This window comes from Mastigoproctus giganteus, chromosome 2 (genome assembly GCF_048544385.1).
Source record: "Mastigoproctus giganteus isolate SK-2022 chromosome 2, ASM4854438v1, whole genome shotgun sequence".
In the NCBI taxonomy this organism is placed as follows: domain Eukaryota; kingdom Metazoa; phylum Arthropoda; class Arachnida; order Uropygi; family Thelyphonidae; genus Mastigoproctus; species Mastigoproctus giganteus.
The window spans coordinates 17,713,037-17,735,148 of NC_143576.1; the positions used below are offsets into that span (position 1 = coordinate 17,713,037).

At 35.6% G+C, this 22,112-nt stretch overlaps 1 protein-coding gene across 1 annotated transcript in view; it reads left to right on the forward strand.

Moving 5' to 3' along the window:
• The window catches only part of Nup54 (nuclear pore complex protein Nup54), a 180,668-nt gene that overhangs the window by 144,839 nt on the left and 13,717 nt on the right, over nucleotides 1-22,112 (forward strand). Inside the window, exon 11 of the mRNA XM_090390364.1 lies at nucleotides 21,016-21,132. Coding sequence (XP_090246490.1) covers nucleotides 21,016-21,132 — 117 coding nt within the window. The remainder of the gene's footprint in view (nucleotides 1-21,015; nucleotides 21,133-22,112) is intronic.

Consider the following 22,112-nt stretch of genomic DNA (forward strand, 5'->3'; position numbering starts at 1 on the left):
AACTACCATCGGGGTAAAGGGAAGGGTTTTTGCTTTCGTAGAGTGACTACAGTAGTCTCAGACAGTTTTTAAATTCTAAATGGGTAGCATTCAAGGAATTGATCTTGGAAGCTACTAGTCTTTTCATACCAACTAAGGAATACTGTTCAATGTTTCGGCCTAAATGGATTTCAGATGAACTAATGAAACACGTGGCAGAGAAGAAAAATGCATGGGATGTATTTAAATTATCAGCCGACACACAGAAGCCTCTGGTATATGTAAGCTAGTGTGTGATCAAGTCATAAAGGAGGTTAGGCAAGCAAAGATATATGCTTTCCATACTAATTTTTTATTATTTTTATTATTTTTTTTTATTTTATTTTTTATTTTTTTGATTCTCAAGGACCATTGTTATGTACAGGTACTTTTTTTTTTTTTTTTTTTTTTGGAACCTATAGTACTTAGTATCGTGCATAGGTTGAAAAGATGAAAGAAGATACTTGTTGACATTAGACTTGAACTTCTGTTGATTGTAATTTTCAGGAAATACATAAGAGGAGTTGTTCCAGAAAATGGAAATTGAATGAATAAATGAGGAAGAAGAAAAGTTAGTTCTGCGAGTTTGAACTTGGACAGTAAAAGGATGTTGACTGGTTGCAGCACATGTTTGGATTGCTTTGAATGAGAGAGCTGGAATTATAGAAGCCAATTCAGAAGAACAGTGCCCGTGGAAGTATCAATAGAAAGGTCTATGAGACAGAGAGTGGGGAGACTCTGTTAGAGATGAGACTGTTGCACAGTAGCACAGTATTTCGTCACCATCCTTCCCACACCAGGTTCGAATCCCGTCGATGACACGAGGAATTTTAATGGGCTTTTTTCACTCTGTGGCTGCGTTGGTCAGTCTCAGACAAAATAAATATATGGGTAGATGTAATCATTTACGGATGACCCTAATATCATAATTTGGTTTTTTTTTTTTTTTTTTTTTTGTTAGTGATGAGACATTAATTAACCTAACTGCCCTCTTTTGAATGGAATCTAGAAGCCTGAGAGAGGAGGTTTTGGGGGCAATGCCCCAGATGTGGGAACAATATTCCATGATAGGCTGGATTTGCGATTTCTACTGAGTCAACATTTTGGAAGAAAAGTAACACCAAGAGAAAAAGAGAAAACCAAGTTTTTTAGATGTAGAGGAAGCAATATTTGACATTTGCTAAGTCAGGGTAATCTCCAAGATCTTTCCTAGAATTCAGAGCATCATTGAAGATAAACATAAGAGCAGAAGAATCTTTTTTTGCTAGATATAAGACAGGACAAGTTTTAGAAAAATTTAAATTAAGTTATCTTCACCCCAATGGAGAATTACCTGGAGATAACCATTTAAGGGAATGGTAGTGGATATTCGAGAAGTTGAAACTGTTTAGGCAGGGAAAGGTTTCCCAAAGTGGAAGGTGGAATGAAATGTGCTATCATGAGCAAAAACGATGGATACGATTTCCATTCAAAGGAAAAGAGTAGAAGAAAACTGAATCTTGGAAAACACCAGCATTAGTGGAGAAGTTAGAAAACAGAGAGCCATCTACATTAACCAGTGAGCGGTCAGAGATAAAATTGGATACCCGATTACAAAAAAAAATTGGCAAACCATAAGTTGGAAGCTTTTCCATTGAATTTGTCCCTAGATGGGTAACATATGCCAGAATATCATCAGTGGATCGACACTGATGGAACCCATACTGGCGATCATTGATCAGACGGAATGTTCTAGATAGTTTAAGAGTTGGTGGTTAATTGATTTCTCCATTACTTTAGAAAAAGTAGAAGTAATTGTAATGAGATGGTAATTGGATGAGAGGGATTTGTCACCCTATTTGGGAACTGTCTGGATATGAGCAAATTTCCAAGCAGAAGGAAAAACACCTTTGGAATAAGGAAGGAAAAAAGCGGCAAAAAACAGAACTAAGTTCAGGAGCTCAGGTTTTGAGAACAAGTGGAGAAATACCATCAGGACGTGGAGCTTTCTTAACATCAAGATTCGTCAAAATCCTTCTGACATCCTTTTGACAGAAGACCACAAGAGAAATTGAATGGAGTGTACTGGGAATGGTTTGAGGTGATTTACCAAGATCATCAATACATGAGTTGGAAGGAAAATAGGAAGCTAGCAGGTCAGCTTTATTTTTGGCTGATGTGGCAAGAAACAGAGATGGGCAAAAATTGCAGCCAATAGTTTTGGCAAGAGACCAAAATGGTCAGCTACCATTGGACAAGAAGCAAGTTTTCTGCTCTTAGCCTGTTCGAAATCAAGTTTGGACTGATTAATAACTGCTTTACAAAGTATAAATGATGCTTAATAATAATTTTTATTATTATGCTATGTTGCTTATAAAAACATACACTGGTGTGCAAAATTTAATGACCAGTCAGGTTTTCACCTATAGCTTCTCATAGGAGTGGCCTGGATATGAGAAAAGCATACCAAAGGTACCTCGTGAGGTACAGAAATTATGAATGAAACAAAAACCGTACAGAGGGACTTTATTCAAAAATGGCAACATAGCACTGGCTGCCATGATACAGATGCATCACTGCGAAAGATGGAACAAAGGGAAGAGGTGGTCCTCAGTAGGAGATATGGCCACCTAATGTTGATTCAGGCTTTGCACTGCCTGTCCATACTTAGAACAATGTTGTTAAGTTCTTGCGCCAACATCGTCCATTTCTCTGTCAGCACCATCTTCACCTGGTGAACATTTTCTGGTGGGTATGGACGTGCCACTAGGCATCTCCCCAAAGCGTCCCATATGTGTTCGATGGGATTTAGATTGGTGGAACGGGCAGGCCAATCCATACGAACAATGTCCTCACTTTCCAAGAGCATATCAAGTGCGATGGGGTGTGTCATTATCATCCATAAACACAAACTTGGGGCCAATGGCACCTTGGAACAGATGCACATGGGGAAGGATTACCTCGGTACAGTAGCATGCACCGGTTACAGTACCGCCTTCCAGTATCGGGAGTTATGTACATCCATCCAAGATAACATCTCCTCAGACGAGAACATCTCAACTGTCATATCAATCCCTTTCAGTGATGTTTGCGGGATGATACTGTGCCAACCTCTCGCCAGATTAGCTGACATCCAGAATCGCTGTTGAGACTGAATCTACTCTCATCAGTAAAGAGTACCTTAAGTAAATATTTTGGGGTTGTAACCTTTAGAAATAGTGTTGGTCCTTAAGTTTTGCACACCAGTGTAGTCCTGGAAATATTTTATAATAAAAATTTAGAAACATTATACAATTTCAGAGAATATAGGCTTAGTGGTTTGCTTTAAAAATATTGTTGAAAGGGGTTCACGAGTCAAAAAAGGTTGGGAACCGCTGCTCTAGAAGGAAGGGGGCTGAATCTGATTGGTCCACTTGATATTGATGGTTCAACTGTTGATGACCCTGCTGAGGTAGCTGATGAACTGAATGAGTATTTTGCATCTATATTCACACACAAAGAATTCTGTAGAGAAGTGGAAGTCAGAAGTTTATCAAACTTTAATAGGAATGTATAAGTATAGTGCGAAAGCATCAATAATACATAGCCAAATCTGAATGAACAGAATACTTGAATATACTTTAATAGGAACTAAATGACTTTGTAATAACCCGGAGCAAAGTGGACAAGAAATTGTTGAAGTTAAACATAAGAATGGCTCCTGGGGTGGATGGGATCTATCCAGTTATATTAAAAGAGGCAGCAAAGGAAGTAAGCAAACCCTCCTCAGCCATAATTATGAGATCATCCTTGAATTAAGGTACCTATGGACTAAAGAAGTGCAAATGTATCCCAAATTCACAAAGGAGGTTCAAAGGGTGATACAAGTAATTATGGACCTGTTAGTTTAACTTCTGTTCTAAGGGAAGTAATTTAGGCACTGGTTAAAGAAGCATTTCAGAATCATTTAGACAAGACTGCAGTTATAGTTCAGATACAGCATGGGTTTGTTAAGAGAAAATCTTGCCTGATCAATTTGACTGGATTCTACAATTTGGTCACAAAGGAACTGGATGCAAAAAATAATTTGATATCATATACTTGGATTTGAGGAAAGCTTTTCATACTTTTGCACATACAATGCTGCAGTACAAATTAAAGCAGTGTGGCATTAAGGGAAAGTTGCCACTATGGACAAAAGGATGGTTGAGCGGGAGAAGCCCAGAGTGGTAATCAGTAGACTCTGCTCGTCGTGGACTAATGTTATTAGTGGAGTCTCACAGGGTTCAGTGTTGAGGCCATTGTTTTCTGTATTTATCAGTGATATTGATGAAGATGTAACAGTCTTAATGTCCAAGTTTGCAGATGGTACAAAGGTTAGAAGGGCTGTTAATGACAGTAACAATGGTTTGCGGCTGCTACAGGATCTAGAAAGGTTGGGCAGATGTGCTGAGGGGTGCAACTGAAGTTTAACATTCGCAGATGCAAAGTACTGAATATGGGTAGCAATAACTCCAGAGTAACTTAACCAACTGTGTGGTACTACACTCAGGGTATTGGAGAAGGAAAAAGACCTGGGGGTATTTGTGCCATCAGATTTGAAGTTTTCAGATCAGCTCATGCAGTCTTGTCAATGCAGAAACTTTACTAGCAAGAATAAGGAGGTGATTATCCCTTTGTATAAAGCAATAGTCATGCTACACCTTGAGTACTGCATACAAATCTGGAGACCTCATTTTAAGTGGCATGTAGAGCTGCTGGAATGAGTACAGAGAAGGGCAACGGGGTTGGTGAGGGGAACAAAGAGTGCTCTTACCAAAAAAAGGCTTAAGTTCTGCAGATTGCAGTGTCTGAGACTAAGCACCTGCAAAGTGATCTGATTGAGGTGTATAAGGCTTTGAATAGTTTGAACAAAATTGAGGAAAGGAAGTTGCTGAATGGGTGTGTGGAAATTTGCCTTTAGCCAGCAGGTGGTCGAATGCTGGAACAAACTTCCATCTGTTGTGGAAGTTGATATCTTAAATAAATTCAAGGAAGAACCTGGACAAACTTTTGGAATGAATAAATAGGTGAATTGGAAGGTGTTTTTTTTTTTTTTTTTTCCATTCTGTATAAGATTGCTTTCTTGCATCAAATGCCACTACTAATGCGAATGCTAAATCATTACCAAACTTTGATAACATTCCCCCATGAATATCATTGAGCAAAATCAAAAACAAGAGGAGGGACCTTGCTCACTACATTAGTCCATAATTACTACTGGTTCCTTTCGCTTGGCTGCCCCAGATCCACCTGAAGATACTCCCATTAATTTCAGCGAACTCCAAAATGTACAGTAGCTTCCCTTTCATGTGAACCAAATCAAAAGTTTTAATAAAATTTAGATATATCAAAATTGTTTCCAGCATCTAAATTCTTTGATTTTGTCAGAGTAATTAACCAGGTTTGTCAGGCAAGACTTTCCCTTCACAAAACTATGCTCTTATATCTGTTCACATAGAAAAGATGTTCCTGTATTGCATCTTTAATCACCAGATACAGTTACTCATTCCAAATTCCCCTTCCCCTCTCTTAGGAATGGGTGAAATATTTGTAATGGGTATGGTATGATGCACTCCCTCACTGCATTCTTTAATATAACTTTGTGTGACCCATCTGTCCCAGGAGCCTTACTGTCATTCAACCTGAGTAGTTTTCTAATAGATGCTTCTCAGAGATCATTATACTAATCTTACAGCAATTTTTTTGCATCTCCTCCCCCATTCAAATGTGCTTTAAGTTCTGAAAATGGGCACAAATACCTGTTTAACTCTTCTGTAATTCTGGCTTGATTGTACAGTAGTACTTCGATTTTCTGTCAGGTTACAGGACTGAGACCATGATGGATAATCGAATAGACAGATAACAGAATATGTACATTAAAAACATTATACATACAATAGACCGGGTCATCTAACTTGTTTATTTTATTACATAATACATAACCTAATAAAATTTAAATAAACTTTAATTATTGTTTATTTTATACCAGGTCACAGTACAGATATCTACATACATATTTTTAATATTTTGTCTAGTAATGTCATAAAAAAAATATTAAAAGAAAACAATATTACATAATTACTTTTCTTTTCTAAAAAAGTCAATTTCTTTTGTTTCGTTACCCCTCGAGCCTTTTTGGAGGCAATGTTACGAATTTACGCAAAAGTAGCACTTGCGTAACATCTGCTTTTTCTTGTACCTCGAACCACTCAATGCACTTTGACAATATAGTTTCAGCTTCAGTGTCTAATTATGTTTGCTGTTCCATCAGCAGCAGCTTTTTTTCTTCTTCAGTTTTAGAATCATCTGAAATTGTCATCACTCTTTGCACATTTTCATCATCGTCGAAAATTTCACATCCGACATCCATTTTGTCCATATCCGGCCAATCATTTACTTCTTCCATCGAAATAGTTTTAAAACCAGGAACATTCGAACATAACTGAAAATTTTAAATTTCTTTTGGAATGGTTTCTGTATCAGTTGAATATATCCACAACTTATTCCAGCTTTGTATTGTTCGAACTGGAACATCATTCCAGGCATCAGCGACATTTAAAATTGCATGTTTTATAGTGTAGCTTTTCCAAAACTGTATCTAATTTTTTCTACTGAAACAAGTTTTCGAATGAGCGTTTTGCGATAACAACATTTCATACTCTCAATCATGGCTTGGTCCATCGGTTGAATGAGAGATGTCGTGTTTGCTGGCAGAAAGTGGCATGATATTTTGCCATCATCGCCTTTTAAATCCCATACATGTATGGGATGAGTAGGTGCATTGTCCATCAGCAGCAGCATAGCTTATTGTGGTAAACCTTTTGATGCCAAATGTGATATTACACATGGTACAAATATTTTATGAAACCAATCTTGAAATATATCTTGGCTCATTCACATATTGTTTTGTGAGAAATATTTAACTGGCAAAGCATTTAAATTAATATTTTTAAATGGTCTAGGCTTTTTTGGTTTTCCTATAACAACCAAAAGCAATTTATGACTACTGCTGGCATTAGCACATACCATTAGAGGGATGCAATCTTTTTGCATCTTATATCCCAGATCCATATGTTCAGTCATTGAGGCCAGTGTTCTTTGAGGTAATGCCTTCCAGTTAATGTCAGTCTCATCGCAGTTGTATATTTGGTCTCTAACCAAACTTCAATCAGCTATTTCCTTCTGTAGTTTTTCACTATAAACAGAAATTGTTGCACTATCTGCAATTAGTTTCTCACCCTGGATTGGCAACTGTCGAATACCATAGCAAAACTTAAATTTGTCCAACCATCCAATGCTAGCCTTGAATGAAGGTTCTCCACCTAATTTTTTTATTGATTTCAATGGCTTTTTTGATTATTATAGGTCCCGACAATGGAATTCCTTCACTACTTTTTTGAACAAACCATTGAAACATTGCAGTATCCAATTGTTAATTTTTAGCAAGCTTCATTCTTTTACAACTTAACATTACCGTCAGTGGTTTCCATTTTCTACACATGGTTTTCAATTTTGTCTGCATCGTGCTTTATATCATTTATTGTTGTTCTTCCTATTCCATAAACCAATGCTATACTTGTAGCATTTTCACCTTTTCTTAGACAATTAATTATTTAAATTTGTGATAATCCCAACACTACTTGCTTATGTTTCTCTGCCATTTCAATGGGTTTACTAAATAAAAATTATTAAAATATGAAACAAGAGGTTAAAGTACAACTGTGTACAATGAGTTGTGTACACCATAAAAAGACTGACACTTTTTATGGTGCCAATATCACAATGCATTACAGCATAGTAGGGTTAAGTGACAATTAACAGACTGATGGTAAATAGGGTGACGGACAATCAAAGTTCTACTGTATATGATTTTGCTATTTCAGACCTGAAGGGGACCTATACAATTTACTGCTTTCTTTATTTGCTTTAGCACAAGAAAAACTTCTTATCCCCATTCTTAGCTCTTTTTCCAGTGATTTCGCGTATTCAGCTTTTCTTATTTGATCCATAGTATTGTCACATATCTGCTTATAGTTTTCATATACAGCATATGAAAATGTAATAATGGAATAAATGTTTTTTAGTCTCCAGGATAATTTGTTTAAAAATTTAACAGCACATTCGTATCCATCAGTCTGAAATTAACACCCCAGTAGAGTATAAGGATACCCTCAACCCACTTTAGTCCCCCCCCCCCCACAAGAAATCCTCTCCTTTCTCTTTGACCACTAAAATTTCCTTGGATGCTACCGTTTTTTAGGCACATTTGCGTGTGTTTGAAGCACCTATTGTTTTCATGTCCTTCCATCCACATATAATAGCTAAACTCCCAGTAGATGGAATTGCATGAAATTTATATTTATCTCTTTCAGAAAGATTTGTCGAGCTATCCAAAGTTTAATTAAAATCATACGTAGAAATACGGAAATTATTTATTTTTTTCGTACATAGACTATTCATGTAATGTGTGTTGTAGCTGAAGTGCGGAATGTTATATTTCTTGTCATGCACAGATTGGAGGAACAAACAGGCAGTATGGCTGATTTGAAGAAAAGAAAAGGATGGTTCTAAGTTCTCGCTGTGAAATTTGCATTTTAAAGCCCTGTTTTTTTTTTTTTTTTTTTTTAATTAGTTTACTAAATATATAAACCACAAGTTATCTCACTTCTAATTAATCAGAGCAGAAAAATGTGTTATTTCAGTTGTTATTAGAATTTGGAAGGATTCCAGATGTTTTCAAAATCTAGAGGGAAATAAGTAAAGTACATTACACCAGTGTTGACTGCATACTGGGATCTGGAAGCCGCTATTTGTTTATTTTGTTAAATCACAGAAGATCCATGAAATACATATTATATTTCAATTTTTATGAAAAATCCAGAGGTGTGGGTGGGTAATGAGTAAAGCATTATAAAGCAGTGAGTGAATATTACATTATGAGGTATGTACAGTGAAGTGAAAACAATTACTTTTAATGCTATTAGTTAATCAATTCATAATTATTTGATAACAAGATAATAACTATTTACTTTTCACTCCTATTAATTGCACAAAAAGAAAATTTAATTTAAGAAATACATTGCCCATAATGTTACCTACTTTGTTATTTATTCATCCAACGGCGCCTCCGTAGCCAGGTGGGCAGGAGCAGCAGTGCATAGCACACGCTTCTTGATTAGACTGGGGTTCGAGCCCGTGATCCACCAAATACGGAGGATGTGGAAAGGTCAGGGAGTGACCACAGCATATCCCCGGAGAAATATGGTCTTAGTTGCTAATACTCCTAAAAAACCAAATAACAACAACAACAACAACAATTCATCCAACATGCAGGGGACTGCACGGTGGATGAATTTTATTGATTATGATAGTTTTTCTGAAAAATAGATAAAGCTCATATACGCCATTGTGTTACATAAAAAGCATGAAAGAGAAATGTTAAGCTAAGCATAGATGATTGCATAGTACATACAGTTTTAATGTAAACTAACTTTTTTTCCTTAATGTTGAATAGTAACTAAATAAGTTTAAACTAAATGTTAAATACAGTAAAACGTCGGTTATCCAGAAGTTAGTTATCCGGAATAATTTGAAAGGCTGATATATATATATATCCAAGTATGTAAAAAAGAAAATAGGATAGTTAATTTATATCTATTTTATAATATTATTTCTAATCAGTAATATTAATTCGTCACAGATCTGATAAATGCCATCAAAAACGATTAAACATTATATCCGTCTGTATATTATTTGAGTTAAGTTATAATGTATAACATGAAATGAAAGCTAATAAGATCTAATAAGCTACTCAAGAAAAACCAAAAACCTATACGGGTGCTAAACGTAACCTGGAAAAAAAAAAAATATATATATATATATATATATGCCAATAAATAACATAAAATAAGCAGTACAAATGTACAATTAAAATGTTAATTATAGGCGATCAGATACATTGAAAGGGACTTTTTCCAGGGCTAACCCTTTCAATGTATCAACCATAATTAACGAACTATCCGTTTCTGTAGTCATCGTCCAGCATAACTTGTCTGAATGATAGTTAAAAATTAATGAGATAGAGGGCCATAAATATAAAAAGGTATTTTCGTTGATACATTCCAATTTAGCAGTATGCTGGCGAGATGACTGTTAGCCCGACGGATAGTCAAAAATTTTAATTAGAGAAGGAGATATATCTATTTTTAGGCTTATGTGTGTAGTTTATAATATATGCAGTCTAAGCAATTGCCAAGTAAAGTAGAAGCTTGTGCTAACTAAGGCGAACGGAAAAAGTAAAAGTATAGGTATAATACCTCACTCCCCCTCGAATACTCTAATAGTTCATGAGGTATGAAAAAATAGGGATAAAAAAGAGAAAGTTAAAAAGAATAGAAAAGCTAAATCATAAACTAACTTAGGATACAACTGGGAGCGTAAATTCCCGACCCTTATAGTAAGGGATCCTGGTTATGGCAAGCGATGTAAAGACAATAGAATGCGTTAACATTACGTTGAAAATATAAATGCTTACCACAGTATGGCCAAAGTACAAAAAACCCGCGTGAATCGGCACATGTAGATTATATACACACCTACCGACCGAAGCCCCCCCCCCTAGGAAAAGTAGTTAATATCGTTGAACTATATATTTAGTATTAAAATATGCAGCGCCCTCTGCAGTTTTTATATGCTGCATAATGATATACATAGAAAATGCCCACAATTAGCTATCTCTCGAAGTAGTTGTAGATGTTAACAGAATAAGTTCCTACCCATAGAGCAAATATAGGTAAAACGTTTCTAATGCGTGTAAGCTACATAAAACTTACTCCATGTGCAGTGCCTACTATTTACATACATACAAGTCTAACAAAGGCTACGTAAGCCAAAGTAACGTAACTACCACGAAAACAACCCACAACGGCTATGCTGTATCAGTGCCGGTTTAAGGCTTTATCCATGATATATTGTGTGTTAAGGTTATAGCGCCCTTTGTTATTGGCTATCAATATGGCCTTATAAAGATATCATGCAATTATGTAGTGCGGGAAGCAATTTTTTAATAATTTAGATCTGAAATCTATAAGTGTATCTATAATGTAATCAGTCTTGTTACATATGCATAATCTTCCGATACCTTGTGCGATTATGATATTGCGATGAATCCGTTTAGAGATGTTAGAGTTCCAGTTGGTGAGGTCTATAGAATTGAAATGAAAATCTTTACATTTGTCGTACAGCTTAGTGTGTACCATATTATTTACTATCCATATATCTAAGTCTAGGAACGTAGCTAATTTGGAACTGTTTGTGTTAGTTCATTCTAATATTAATTTTGGCGGATAGTATTTAATTGCTTCTGTAAGGAAATCTGGCATGTTAAAAACTATCAAATCATCAATATATCTGTATATATAATATTGCGTTTAAAGTTACTTTTAAAGTGGTGTAGGTATAGATTAGCCACTAAACAAGAGCTACAGGCACCCATAGGTATACCTGTGTGTTGCCTATATAAGTTACTGCCATTAAATATGTAGTTGTTGAAAATACAAAGGTTAATAAGGTCATTCCAGTAGTATTTCTCACAAGGTAAAATAGTTTTATGTTTATTATAATAATCAGTAAACAGTTTTTAAGCTGTTATGAGGGATGCTAGTAAACAAGTATATATATATATATATATATATATTTTTTTTTTTTTTTTTTTTAACCAATAGTAGTATTTGAGTCAAATGATTATTATACTACAAGAGTATGTCTGTCTGTTTTTTTATGTTGTATATCTGGTGAAATGTTAGATTAGGACTAATGGGTTTTCTTTGAAACCATGAGTGATAGGAGTTTAATTATTTGCTTCTGTGAACCCAATTTTCTGTGACATATTTTGTTCTCTTCATTTCATATTGTTTTGTTTAGGTCCAGATTCGGTAAGAATACAGTAATATTACAGAATATCGAAACTGTGATTTATTTTTGCTCTCAATTTTTTATAATAAAACATCAATGAAAAGAAACAGCACTGAATTTTTTTCCCACATAAAATTTGCAGTACAATACCTATACATACATATGTAAATGTGCAAATTTTTATGTATAAATTATTATTATTATTATTATTATTTATTTTTATTTAAAAAATTCAGTTTTTTTTTTTCACACTATTTAACCCCTTCCCGGAACATTTTTTTCCGGAAAATGTGCCGTAATGGATCAACTTTTTTTTATTTTACAGATTAAAATTATGCACAGTGCGAATACTCATTGTATAATTTTTTGTTTTTTATTAATTTTTTCATAGAAAATACATGGGAGTAATTAACCCATTTGGGCTATCCCAAGTTATCTCGTGTATGCCCAAAACGTGCAAATTATAAAGATTTTTTAATAAATTAGTGCTTGAGTTAAAAGAAAGGCACAAAAAAAGTCTTCATTACTCATTATATAAATAAATTTAAAAAATCAAGTGGAACACAAGCAGTAATCACGAACTAACTACATTCTGACACATGGCCGCCACAAGTGGACAGGCGAGGTAAGCGGCCTTGTGGGCGGCAGTTTAAGAGGGCGCCGAAATATTTTTTGATATTGTTTTTGTGAATTATTTTTGGGGGTTCAGTATTCTGCATTTAGGACGGCAAATTATATTTTGCGTACTGGCGGCATAGGAACGCGCTACTGTTCTGACATTGCTGTACAATATAAGTAAAATGAAAGCCAGTCATTTCCTGCCAGGCCTAAGAAAATCCTGAGAAAACTCGGGATTTACCTGCCTAATGCAAAATTAGCCAGATAAATGGCAGAGAAAATTCGTTTCAGTCCTAAATTTGGAGGTATTATTGTTTCCTTCGGGTATTATTGTATCCTGAGATATTTCGTGTAGTTCCAAATAACTTTTAAAACTAAAAACGAGATATCTCGGGATAATCCAGCAAGGGGTTAAAGTCTTTTTCTTTTTCGTTAATACATTATAACAGAATTTAATTAATATTTTACCTTAGTTCGATTATCAGGAAAACGTTGCTATTCAGAAGAGGTCTGACATTAATTTTTGAGGATAACTTATGCTCTACTGTAGTAAAGTTCTGTTTTTCTACAATGTAACAATAAATTTTTGTACATTGACTTATAGAGATAGGGATGTTATAACATCCCTATCTCTATAAGTCAATTGTAAGACTACTTGGAATTGTATAAGGAATTGTAAGACTACTTGGAATACTGTGTTTGAGTGTGAAGGCCATACCTAAAGAAAGATTCTTGTAAGGGAATGAAGAGAGGCAACATGAGATCAACAAAGGGGCATGCATAAGAGGACACTTCAAGTATGTTGGTTGAAGAGTTCACTAACTAGCCATTTTAGAGCAGACATGATTGAGGTGTAAAAGGCTACTATGAGGGTTGAAAGTAAAATGCATCAGTGTGAAATTTTCGGTTATGTTTCCAGAACTAGGAGCCATAATCTCAAATGACAAGGGAAGAAGCCTAGACTGGACTGCAGGAAGTTTTCTTTTATCCAGTGAGTTATTGATTACTGGAGTAAGTTGCCTCCATGTGTTTTGTTCTGTTTTATTATTTTAATTTTATTTTTTAAATTTTAGGCTAGAGGGAAAAAAGCATTGAGCTTGCTTATACCATATGGCTACTACTAATATTAAAATGCCGAGATCTGCAAAGAGGGCCTGTATGCAGAAAAACTGAGTATGTGGACTTATAGAGCTTGGCAATGTGGAACCTGATTGAGATCTATAAAGCCCAGAGATAGGATTGTAAAATGAAAAAAGCAAAATTTTCACTGTTATAAATGACTCCGGAGCTAGGACCATATATTCAAATTATGGGAAGCAAGATTTAGACTTGTTTGCAGAAAGTTTTCTTTTAGCCAGCAAATTGTTAATTACCGGAATAAGTTCTCCATGAGCTGGAGGATCACAGCTTGCAGAAATTCAAAGGTCAATTGGATTTTCTTATATTATTTATTTTTTTTATTTTTATCATCAATTTTATTTATTTCTACTTAGTGATTTATTTTATGGCTAGTGAAGAAAAAGGCTCTTGCTTCATTGCACTATTGATAGTAAAATAAAAAATAAAAATTTGTGGTTAGTATTATTATAATATATATATATGTGTGTTTTTTTTGATGAAGTAATATCCTTTACATCAGGCCCCTGTTATAACACTGTTTGCTTTACGCTAATTCGCTATAATGCTGTTCTTATAACCCATATCTGACTATAATGCTCTTTTACAGATTGCATTTTTGGCAAATTTAACGAAATCATTTCATTCGATGGCTTGAAAATGAATAGCAAAACAGGATTCAAACGTTTCCCACACTCAGTGAAATTTTCTCGCACGCTAATTTAATTTCAGTACAGTGACTTGTTACGTAGTTCCGAGATCAACATTTTAAAAAATTATCAAGTATATTGCTTGTAATATTTGCGTTATATGCATTTATCCGAAGTCTAGTCATCACTCAGTACAATATTAGACATTGTGCGTAATGGACAGTTTACTTAAACATTGTATCATAATTAATGCAACCAACGCAGTTACATTTTCGAAGAGTTAATAATGGCCGATAAGAATGAAAAAGCAACAACGTCTGGGTGCAGTACGAAGACTATAAATGTAAGAAAAAGACTGAATTTGAAAATTAAATTAGATGTTTTGAAGTGAATCGGTTCTGGTCAAAGACAAGCGGATGTGTACCATAATTTAGGGCTTGCAAGTTTTACTGTAAGAACAATTATAAAAAAAATAAAGAATTAATTTTAGCAGAGGGAAAAATAGCTGTTCCACTGCAAGCAACTAGGGCTAGGCTGGCTATTAGGATTGAAATGGAAAAGACTTTTAACTAATTTTATTGAAGATAATGTCCAAATGCAGAATTCAGTTAAGTTAAATATTATAAAAAAAAAAAAAAAGAGAGAGAGAGAGATTAGATTAGCCAATATGATGATCTGAAGAAAACTCACCTAAAAAAATATGTGCAACCATTTAAAACTAGTAAGAGCTGGTTGAATAGATTTAAAATCCAGGGAGAAGCCGCAAGTACAGATCACGGAGCCGAAACTTTCAAAAAAGAATCTTGTTAAAATTATTGAAGAGGGGTATTATGTGTTATACTTCTCAACAAGTTTTTAACATAGATGAAGCAGGACTTTTGTGGAAACGAATGTGAAAGAAGAAAAAAACATGCCAGGTTTCAAAGCACCGAAAGATCGGTTGACTTTATTGTCGGGTGGTAATGCTGCGGGGGATTTAAAATTAATACTCCTTTTAGTTTATTTGGAAGAGGGCCAAAGTTCAACCAAAATCTACACATTTTTCGTGATTAAATTCATCAGTTAAATTAAATCAATTTAGATCAATTAAATTCATGATTTTAATTGGAATTTTAAGTTTAATTTTGATACAAAATTAAGTTAACACATAATTATATGCGTATGTAATGCAGAATATTTTGTATGTACAAAAATTTGAATATTAAATATTTTGACCAATATGTGTGCATCTTTTCACTACCGTTTATTATTGATTAGGAAATATCCTATGGCACCGACTGCAACTCACAAATACATATGTTACCTTATGGGAATGCGGGGCTCACTTAGCGCGGATTCACTTAGCGCTCTTTTTCCGGAACGAATTATCAGGGTTAATTCGGGGGTCACCTGTATTTATTTATCACTTAATTGAATTTCATCTACTTCTGGATCTGAATTCTGGACAACTTTGACTTTTCCAGATCAAACAACAATGGCTGACAGATATGATTAAGAGTACATCTAGCATAATCAGTTTATTTGGATGACCGTTGCTTATTTCAACGTGTACTTCATTGATAGCCGCATTAAAGCAACAACTAAAGCATCCTAAATTATGAAATAGTATTGGTATTAGTAATGGCAAAATGATGCATGGAAGCAAGCATGTACAGCATCAGCTGTTAAAATAAAAATAAATTACTGAATTTGTTTGCCCATCCCTTTCAATAATTTGAACAATTTCCTAAATTTATTCAAGCTACCCACTTTCTCAACACCAGTTGCAAGTTTATACCAACAATCAGTTACTCTCTTCAGATTGATTGGGGTTTTTTTTTTTTTTTTTTTTTTTGCCTTTAGCAAATTTCACTGGTAATAGCTTAATGTGAAGTTGTGGTAGAAAGACTTTTGCTATTTGGACTGGAGAATTGTTTGTTGCATTGTGTTCACCATGTTTTAATTCCTATCTAACATTCTTTTCTGACATAGTGCTGGCCTGTAGTTCTGCTCTTCCACAAAACAGAAATCAAGGATGTTTAATATAACCATCTTGCAACACAAAACAGAGTTGTGGCACCTTGAAGAGGCGCCTCCGTAGCCAGGTGGGAAGGAGCAGCAGTGCATAGCACACGCTTCTTGATTAGACCGGGGTTCGAGCCCGTCACCACCAAATACGGAGGATGCGGAAAGGTCAGGGAATGACCACTGCATATCCCGGAGCAATATGGCCTTAGTTGCTAATGCCCCTAAAAACCAAATAACAAATAACAGGCACCTTGAACCCCCCCCCATAGATATCTCATTTGTAGCTTTAATAGTTTATGCTTTAAATTCTTATGGCCTTCCATATTGTGAACTTAGTAATCTACAAGAATTGATGTAAATTTATTCCTCTTGTGAGGCAACTATCCTTCAGATTTCACTGAATTGTGACCAGTGCTAACTTCTTCAAAAAGGACATTTACATTTGCACCCTTCCACATAGAAAGATACAAAAGTAAAATGCCCTTACCTGTAGGTAGATGTATTCCACTTTGGATCCAATAAATTCCACTCTTAGATGAGACGTCAAAAGTTCTGTGTTGGATTTGATGAGATGGATGCTCCTGACGGTCATTTATGAGGGTTGTTCAATAAAAAATGATCATAATTTTTTTGTGAAAAACCATACCACTTACTATTTCTAGCTGACCGGCAGAATTTAAGACCAAACCAAGCAGCATTACATAGCAATTGCACAATGTGACCTTGGTGGCTGGTTGAGTTTGTGCCTGTTCAGTTCTCCTACATAATAATGGACGTGACACTTTAGGAACAGTATGCTGCTCTCAAATTTTATTTTGTTTCCATCTCAAGGAAATATTGGCTGAAGCATATGAAATGTTAAAAGAGGCTTATGGCAACTACGCTTCTATATAGCACAGCTCACAGGTGGTTTAGAATGTGTAAATAGTCATTCTGTCATTAAGCTATCACAGCTGGTATAGAATGTATAAATTCGTAGCAATTGAATATTGGGTTCTGAGGTGGTTGAACAGGATGTATAGTAACCCATTCATCATCTCTAGATCTATACTACATGAAAACATGAATATGACACCATGGAAAATAAATTCTGGAAAAGAACTTTATCACTCTATCCAAGCTACTGACTAATAGGATAGATTCCCCCAATGTCCAAGAAATCATCTCAGCATCGACCTAGAGAGCGACATAATCGACATTATAGGTCGACTCTCACGAACCTAGTCTGTCTTAGAGACATCTTCCCAGCAAATATTATTGAACATTTCAACCAGCTGCAAATTAACTCCAGCAAACTATTGGATGACAAGAAAAACAGGAAGAGTTGCATCAAAGCCATTGCCTACAGTGAATCCCGACACAATTGTGTCACTCCATCTACCAGTCCACATGCCATCTATTGACACATACATTTAGGAACTCCTGTACTTGAAGACTTTGGCTGTATTTTTAATAACTGAATTTATATTACAAACTTAATTTTCCTGCATATAAATGTTTATTTTTATAAAACTAAACATGTTTTTAAAATTCTACATACACCCGTCTAGCCAACCAGGTGTACAGTGAGTGAAAGCAAACTTAATAATAAACTCATGGAGAATAATAAATGTGAATATGATTCAATTACAAAAGTCAGCGGTCCTGGAGCTCCAACCACTGCTGTCACCACAGAAACCATAAACACTGCTTCTGTAATCATGAGAGAAGATAATCATATAACAAGAGGACAACTGCTGGGATGTTCAGAATATTTGTAGGAAGCATGTGCAGTTTTCTCCATGACTATTTACAGATACGTTTGTGCATACTAGGTTACAGTATTACTCACACCTGAGCAACAGCAAGTTCTCATGGAGGTTTGTCGGGAACTGCAACGTATAGTTACTGAAGATGGTGAGGTTCTGCATGAGGTGATAAACTGGAGATGAGACATGGTTTTATCATTTTGACCAGCAAATATTATTGAACATTTCAATAATATTTGCATTAATAATAAGCAATAATAGCAAGCAACAAAGCCCCTGTGAAGTCTACATCATCACCAACACTGAAAAAAGTAAGTAAAGGTTGTGGTTTCTGCAGGAAAGGTTATGGTCCTCTCTTTTTTTATATATTCAAGGAATGATTTACCAACATGCTGTGCCACATCGTACATCTGTTATGGGACCTTACTACAGAACTGTACCCCCACACTTTACGGGATTACATTCATTGCAAATGACCACAACTGCTTGAAGGTGGGTGGATGCTGTATCTCAACAATGTGAGACCTCAAGTCGCGATACTGCCATCGAATACTTAGCCAACATTAATGTCAGATGCATACCTCATCTGCCCTACATACCTGACCTTGCACCGTGTAATTTTTTTAATTTCAAAAGTTAAAGAAGAAGCTGCGAGGAAAATGTTTCCAGCCATCAAAAGTTGTAAAGACATTGAAAACAATTCTCAAACATGTAAAAAAAAAAAAAAGGTTGGAGTAAGTATATTTCATCAAATGGGGACTACTTTGAAAATGGCCATCAAAATATGAATGATGACTAAAGGTATATTTCGAAGAAAAAAATGATCATTCTTTATAGAACAGTCCTCATACACCGATGAGCCAAAACATTATGACCACCTACCTAATATGATATTGGTTCTCCACGTGTTGCCAAAACAGCTCATACCCAGCGAGGCATAGATGTGGATATGATGCTACAAGATTTCTAAATGTGTCTTGTGGTATCTAGTACCAACACGTAACCAGCAGATCCTTTAACTCCTGTAAGGTTCGTGGTTGAGATGCCGCAGATCCAACACATCCCACAGATGCTCGATGGGATTGATATCTGGAGAATTTGGAGACCAAGGCAATACCAGGAAATCTTCCTCATGTTCCACGAACCAGTTACGAACAATCCGGGCGATGTGGCATGGCACATTATCCTGCCGAAAGACAGCACCGCCAGAGGGAAAGACGCCATGAAAGGATGTACCTGGTCAGCAATGATGTTTAGGTAGGTGGTAGATGTCATGCCAGGCACATGGATGACTGGACCCAGGGTATTCCAGCAGAACATCGCCCAAAGCATGACACTACTGCCAGCAGCTTGGTTTCGTCCTGCGGTGCATCCAGGCGCCATCACTTCCCCAGGTAAATGATGCACATGTACCCGGCCGTCCACATGGTGCAACAGGAAACTTGATTCATTGGACCAGATGACTTTCTTCCAATTACTCATGGTCCAGTTTCGATGCTCACGTGTCCGTTGTAGGTGCTGTCACCGATGAACCCTGGTTAGCATGGGCACTTGGAGTGGCCTGTGACTACACAGCCCCATTTTCAGCAGGATTCAATGTGACACATTACTCTCAGGTCCAGCATTCCAGTTACCTCTGAGTTGCGCCACAGTTGCCCTTTTGTTACCACGTACCGTCCAGGAGAGCCTTTGCTCACCTCGAGCATTGATGAGCCATGGTCATCCAACACCTCGCCAGCGGTTCATGGGTTTTCACTCCTCGGACCACTTTCGGTAGGTACTAACTATGGCTGACTGTGAGCATCCCACCAGCTATGCCATTTCAGATACGCTCTGACCCAGTCATCTGGCCATTACAATTTGGCCTTTGTCAAACTCACTTAAGTCCACTGGAGGCGCCTCCATAGCCAGGTGAGAAGGAGCAGCAGTGCGTAGCACACGCTTCTTGATTAGACCGGGGTTCGAGCCCGTCACCACCAAATACGGAGGATGCGGAAAGGTCAGGGAATGACCACCGCATATCCCGGAGCAGTATGGCCTCAGTTGCTAATGCTCCTAAAATAACAAACAAACAAGTCCACTGCCTTTCCCATCTGAAGAACAAGCGTAATACTGATTAACAGAGCTTAGTATCGGGTGTTTTTTATACCGTGTCCCGACCCACGCACATGCCATAGTTCACCTGCAGTTGCTTTGATTTGTATAACGACTTACTGGTCATAATGTTTTGGCTCATCATTGTATTTCTCACTGGTTTGGCAAATGCAGAACATTGTTTGAGCATGGCTATATTCATTGAAATCATGATTAACATCCTGTTCACCAGATAAGTCCACCTCTGAAGTGTCTTCCAAGAAGATGGTTTGAGAATAGGTAAGTATTCACTGTGTTGCTTGGTTTTATGTGTAACTGGAGACTACATGGAATTCAGCAAATCCATAATCAAGCAAGGTTTGCTTTACATAAATGTTGCTATTCTATATTGAACTACGTATAGATTTAAATCTCATATTTCTTGATCCCATATTCAAGAAAATCTAGAATGATTTGAAGGGCCACTGAATATATGCTTACTTCTGGTAATCATTAAATACATGTCAATTTACTGCCAAAAAAAATAAATAAATAAAAAAAACACAAGGGTAACTCACAAAAATCAGTTTTGTTATGTACACTTAACAAAAGTAATATCAGAATCGTTTTTCTGATTTCCTTGCTTTGTAATCACTTAATTGCAGTTCACACATCTTTAATTAGAATATATGTGGAATTTAACGCTTATTATTTTAAATATTTTCTCTTAATAAGGATAATCGTTTTCACCAGATTTCTTTTTTCGTGTAATAATTAACAGCAATTCTTTATTGTTTTGCTAATGTAAAATTGAAATACATTTATTTTAATTTACAAGAAAATTTTATCCAACTGTGTACTTCTTGTTGTAGGGGCGCTTAAAGGAATTAATTTCTCAAATTCGTATGCAGAATCACCAAGTTGGGACATTATCAGGAGAGACAGAACATTATTCACTAGATGAATCAGTGAAGGAGGAAATAAGACAGGTTTGTAAAAAAATTTCTTTTACTTACACACAACAGCTCTACATCCTTCTTAAAATGAGGCCTCCAGACTTGTGTACAGTACTGAAAGTGTGGCTTGATCATTGCTTTATACAAGGATAATCACCTCCTTATCCCTGCTAAAAATATTCCTGTATATCATTGACAAGACACCATGAGCTACTCTTGCAGACCATCTGCACAATTACCCCCCCCCCCCCAGGTCATTTTCACTCTCTACCACTGTCAGTGTAGTACCACACAATTGATACATTACTCTGGGGTTACTTCTTCCCATATGCAGTACTTTATATTTGTCAGTAATACAGTTATCTTTTGCTAGTAATACAGGCATCTCTAGTATTTAGTGTTCGCTTTTATTTTTAATCAAATATACTTAAATATTTAACATTTAACTTAAATATTATATTTGACTTTATGGGATTGATATTGCAACACTGTTTCATCATAACAATAAAAATTACTGTTCATATAAAATGATGACATTTTCTAAAGCATCTATTCATTTCTGTACCCTTTGTATAGACACCAGTCATTATTCAAGTTTTCATTTATATATACTATCTTAAACTCTTTTAAAGACTGATAATCAGGTGGATATGACCTTCAACTTGTATTAAATGGTAAGATTGGTTTTTTTTTTTTTTTTTTTGGTTTTTTTTATAAATGTTTTATTTTTAAAATAAAAAGAAATTACAGTAAGTCCCCAACATAAGTAAGATATGTGTTCCAGGACTTCTTACGTAACTCGGAAATGGCTAATAAAATATTGCTACTATATCCCTGATACGGCAAAATTACAAAAGCCACATAATATCCTCAGCAGAATGAAGAAAACTAATTATATATTTTTTCAATTAATTAGTTATATACAATATATATAGAAAATAGCTATATATTTTTAATTAGTTCAATTAAAAACTTTATCTGGGGACAGCAGTGAAGTAGCCAGAGTGGCATAT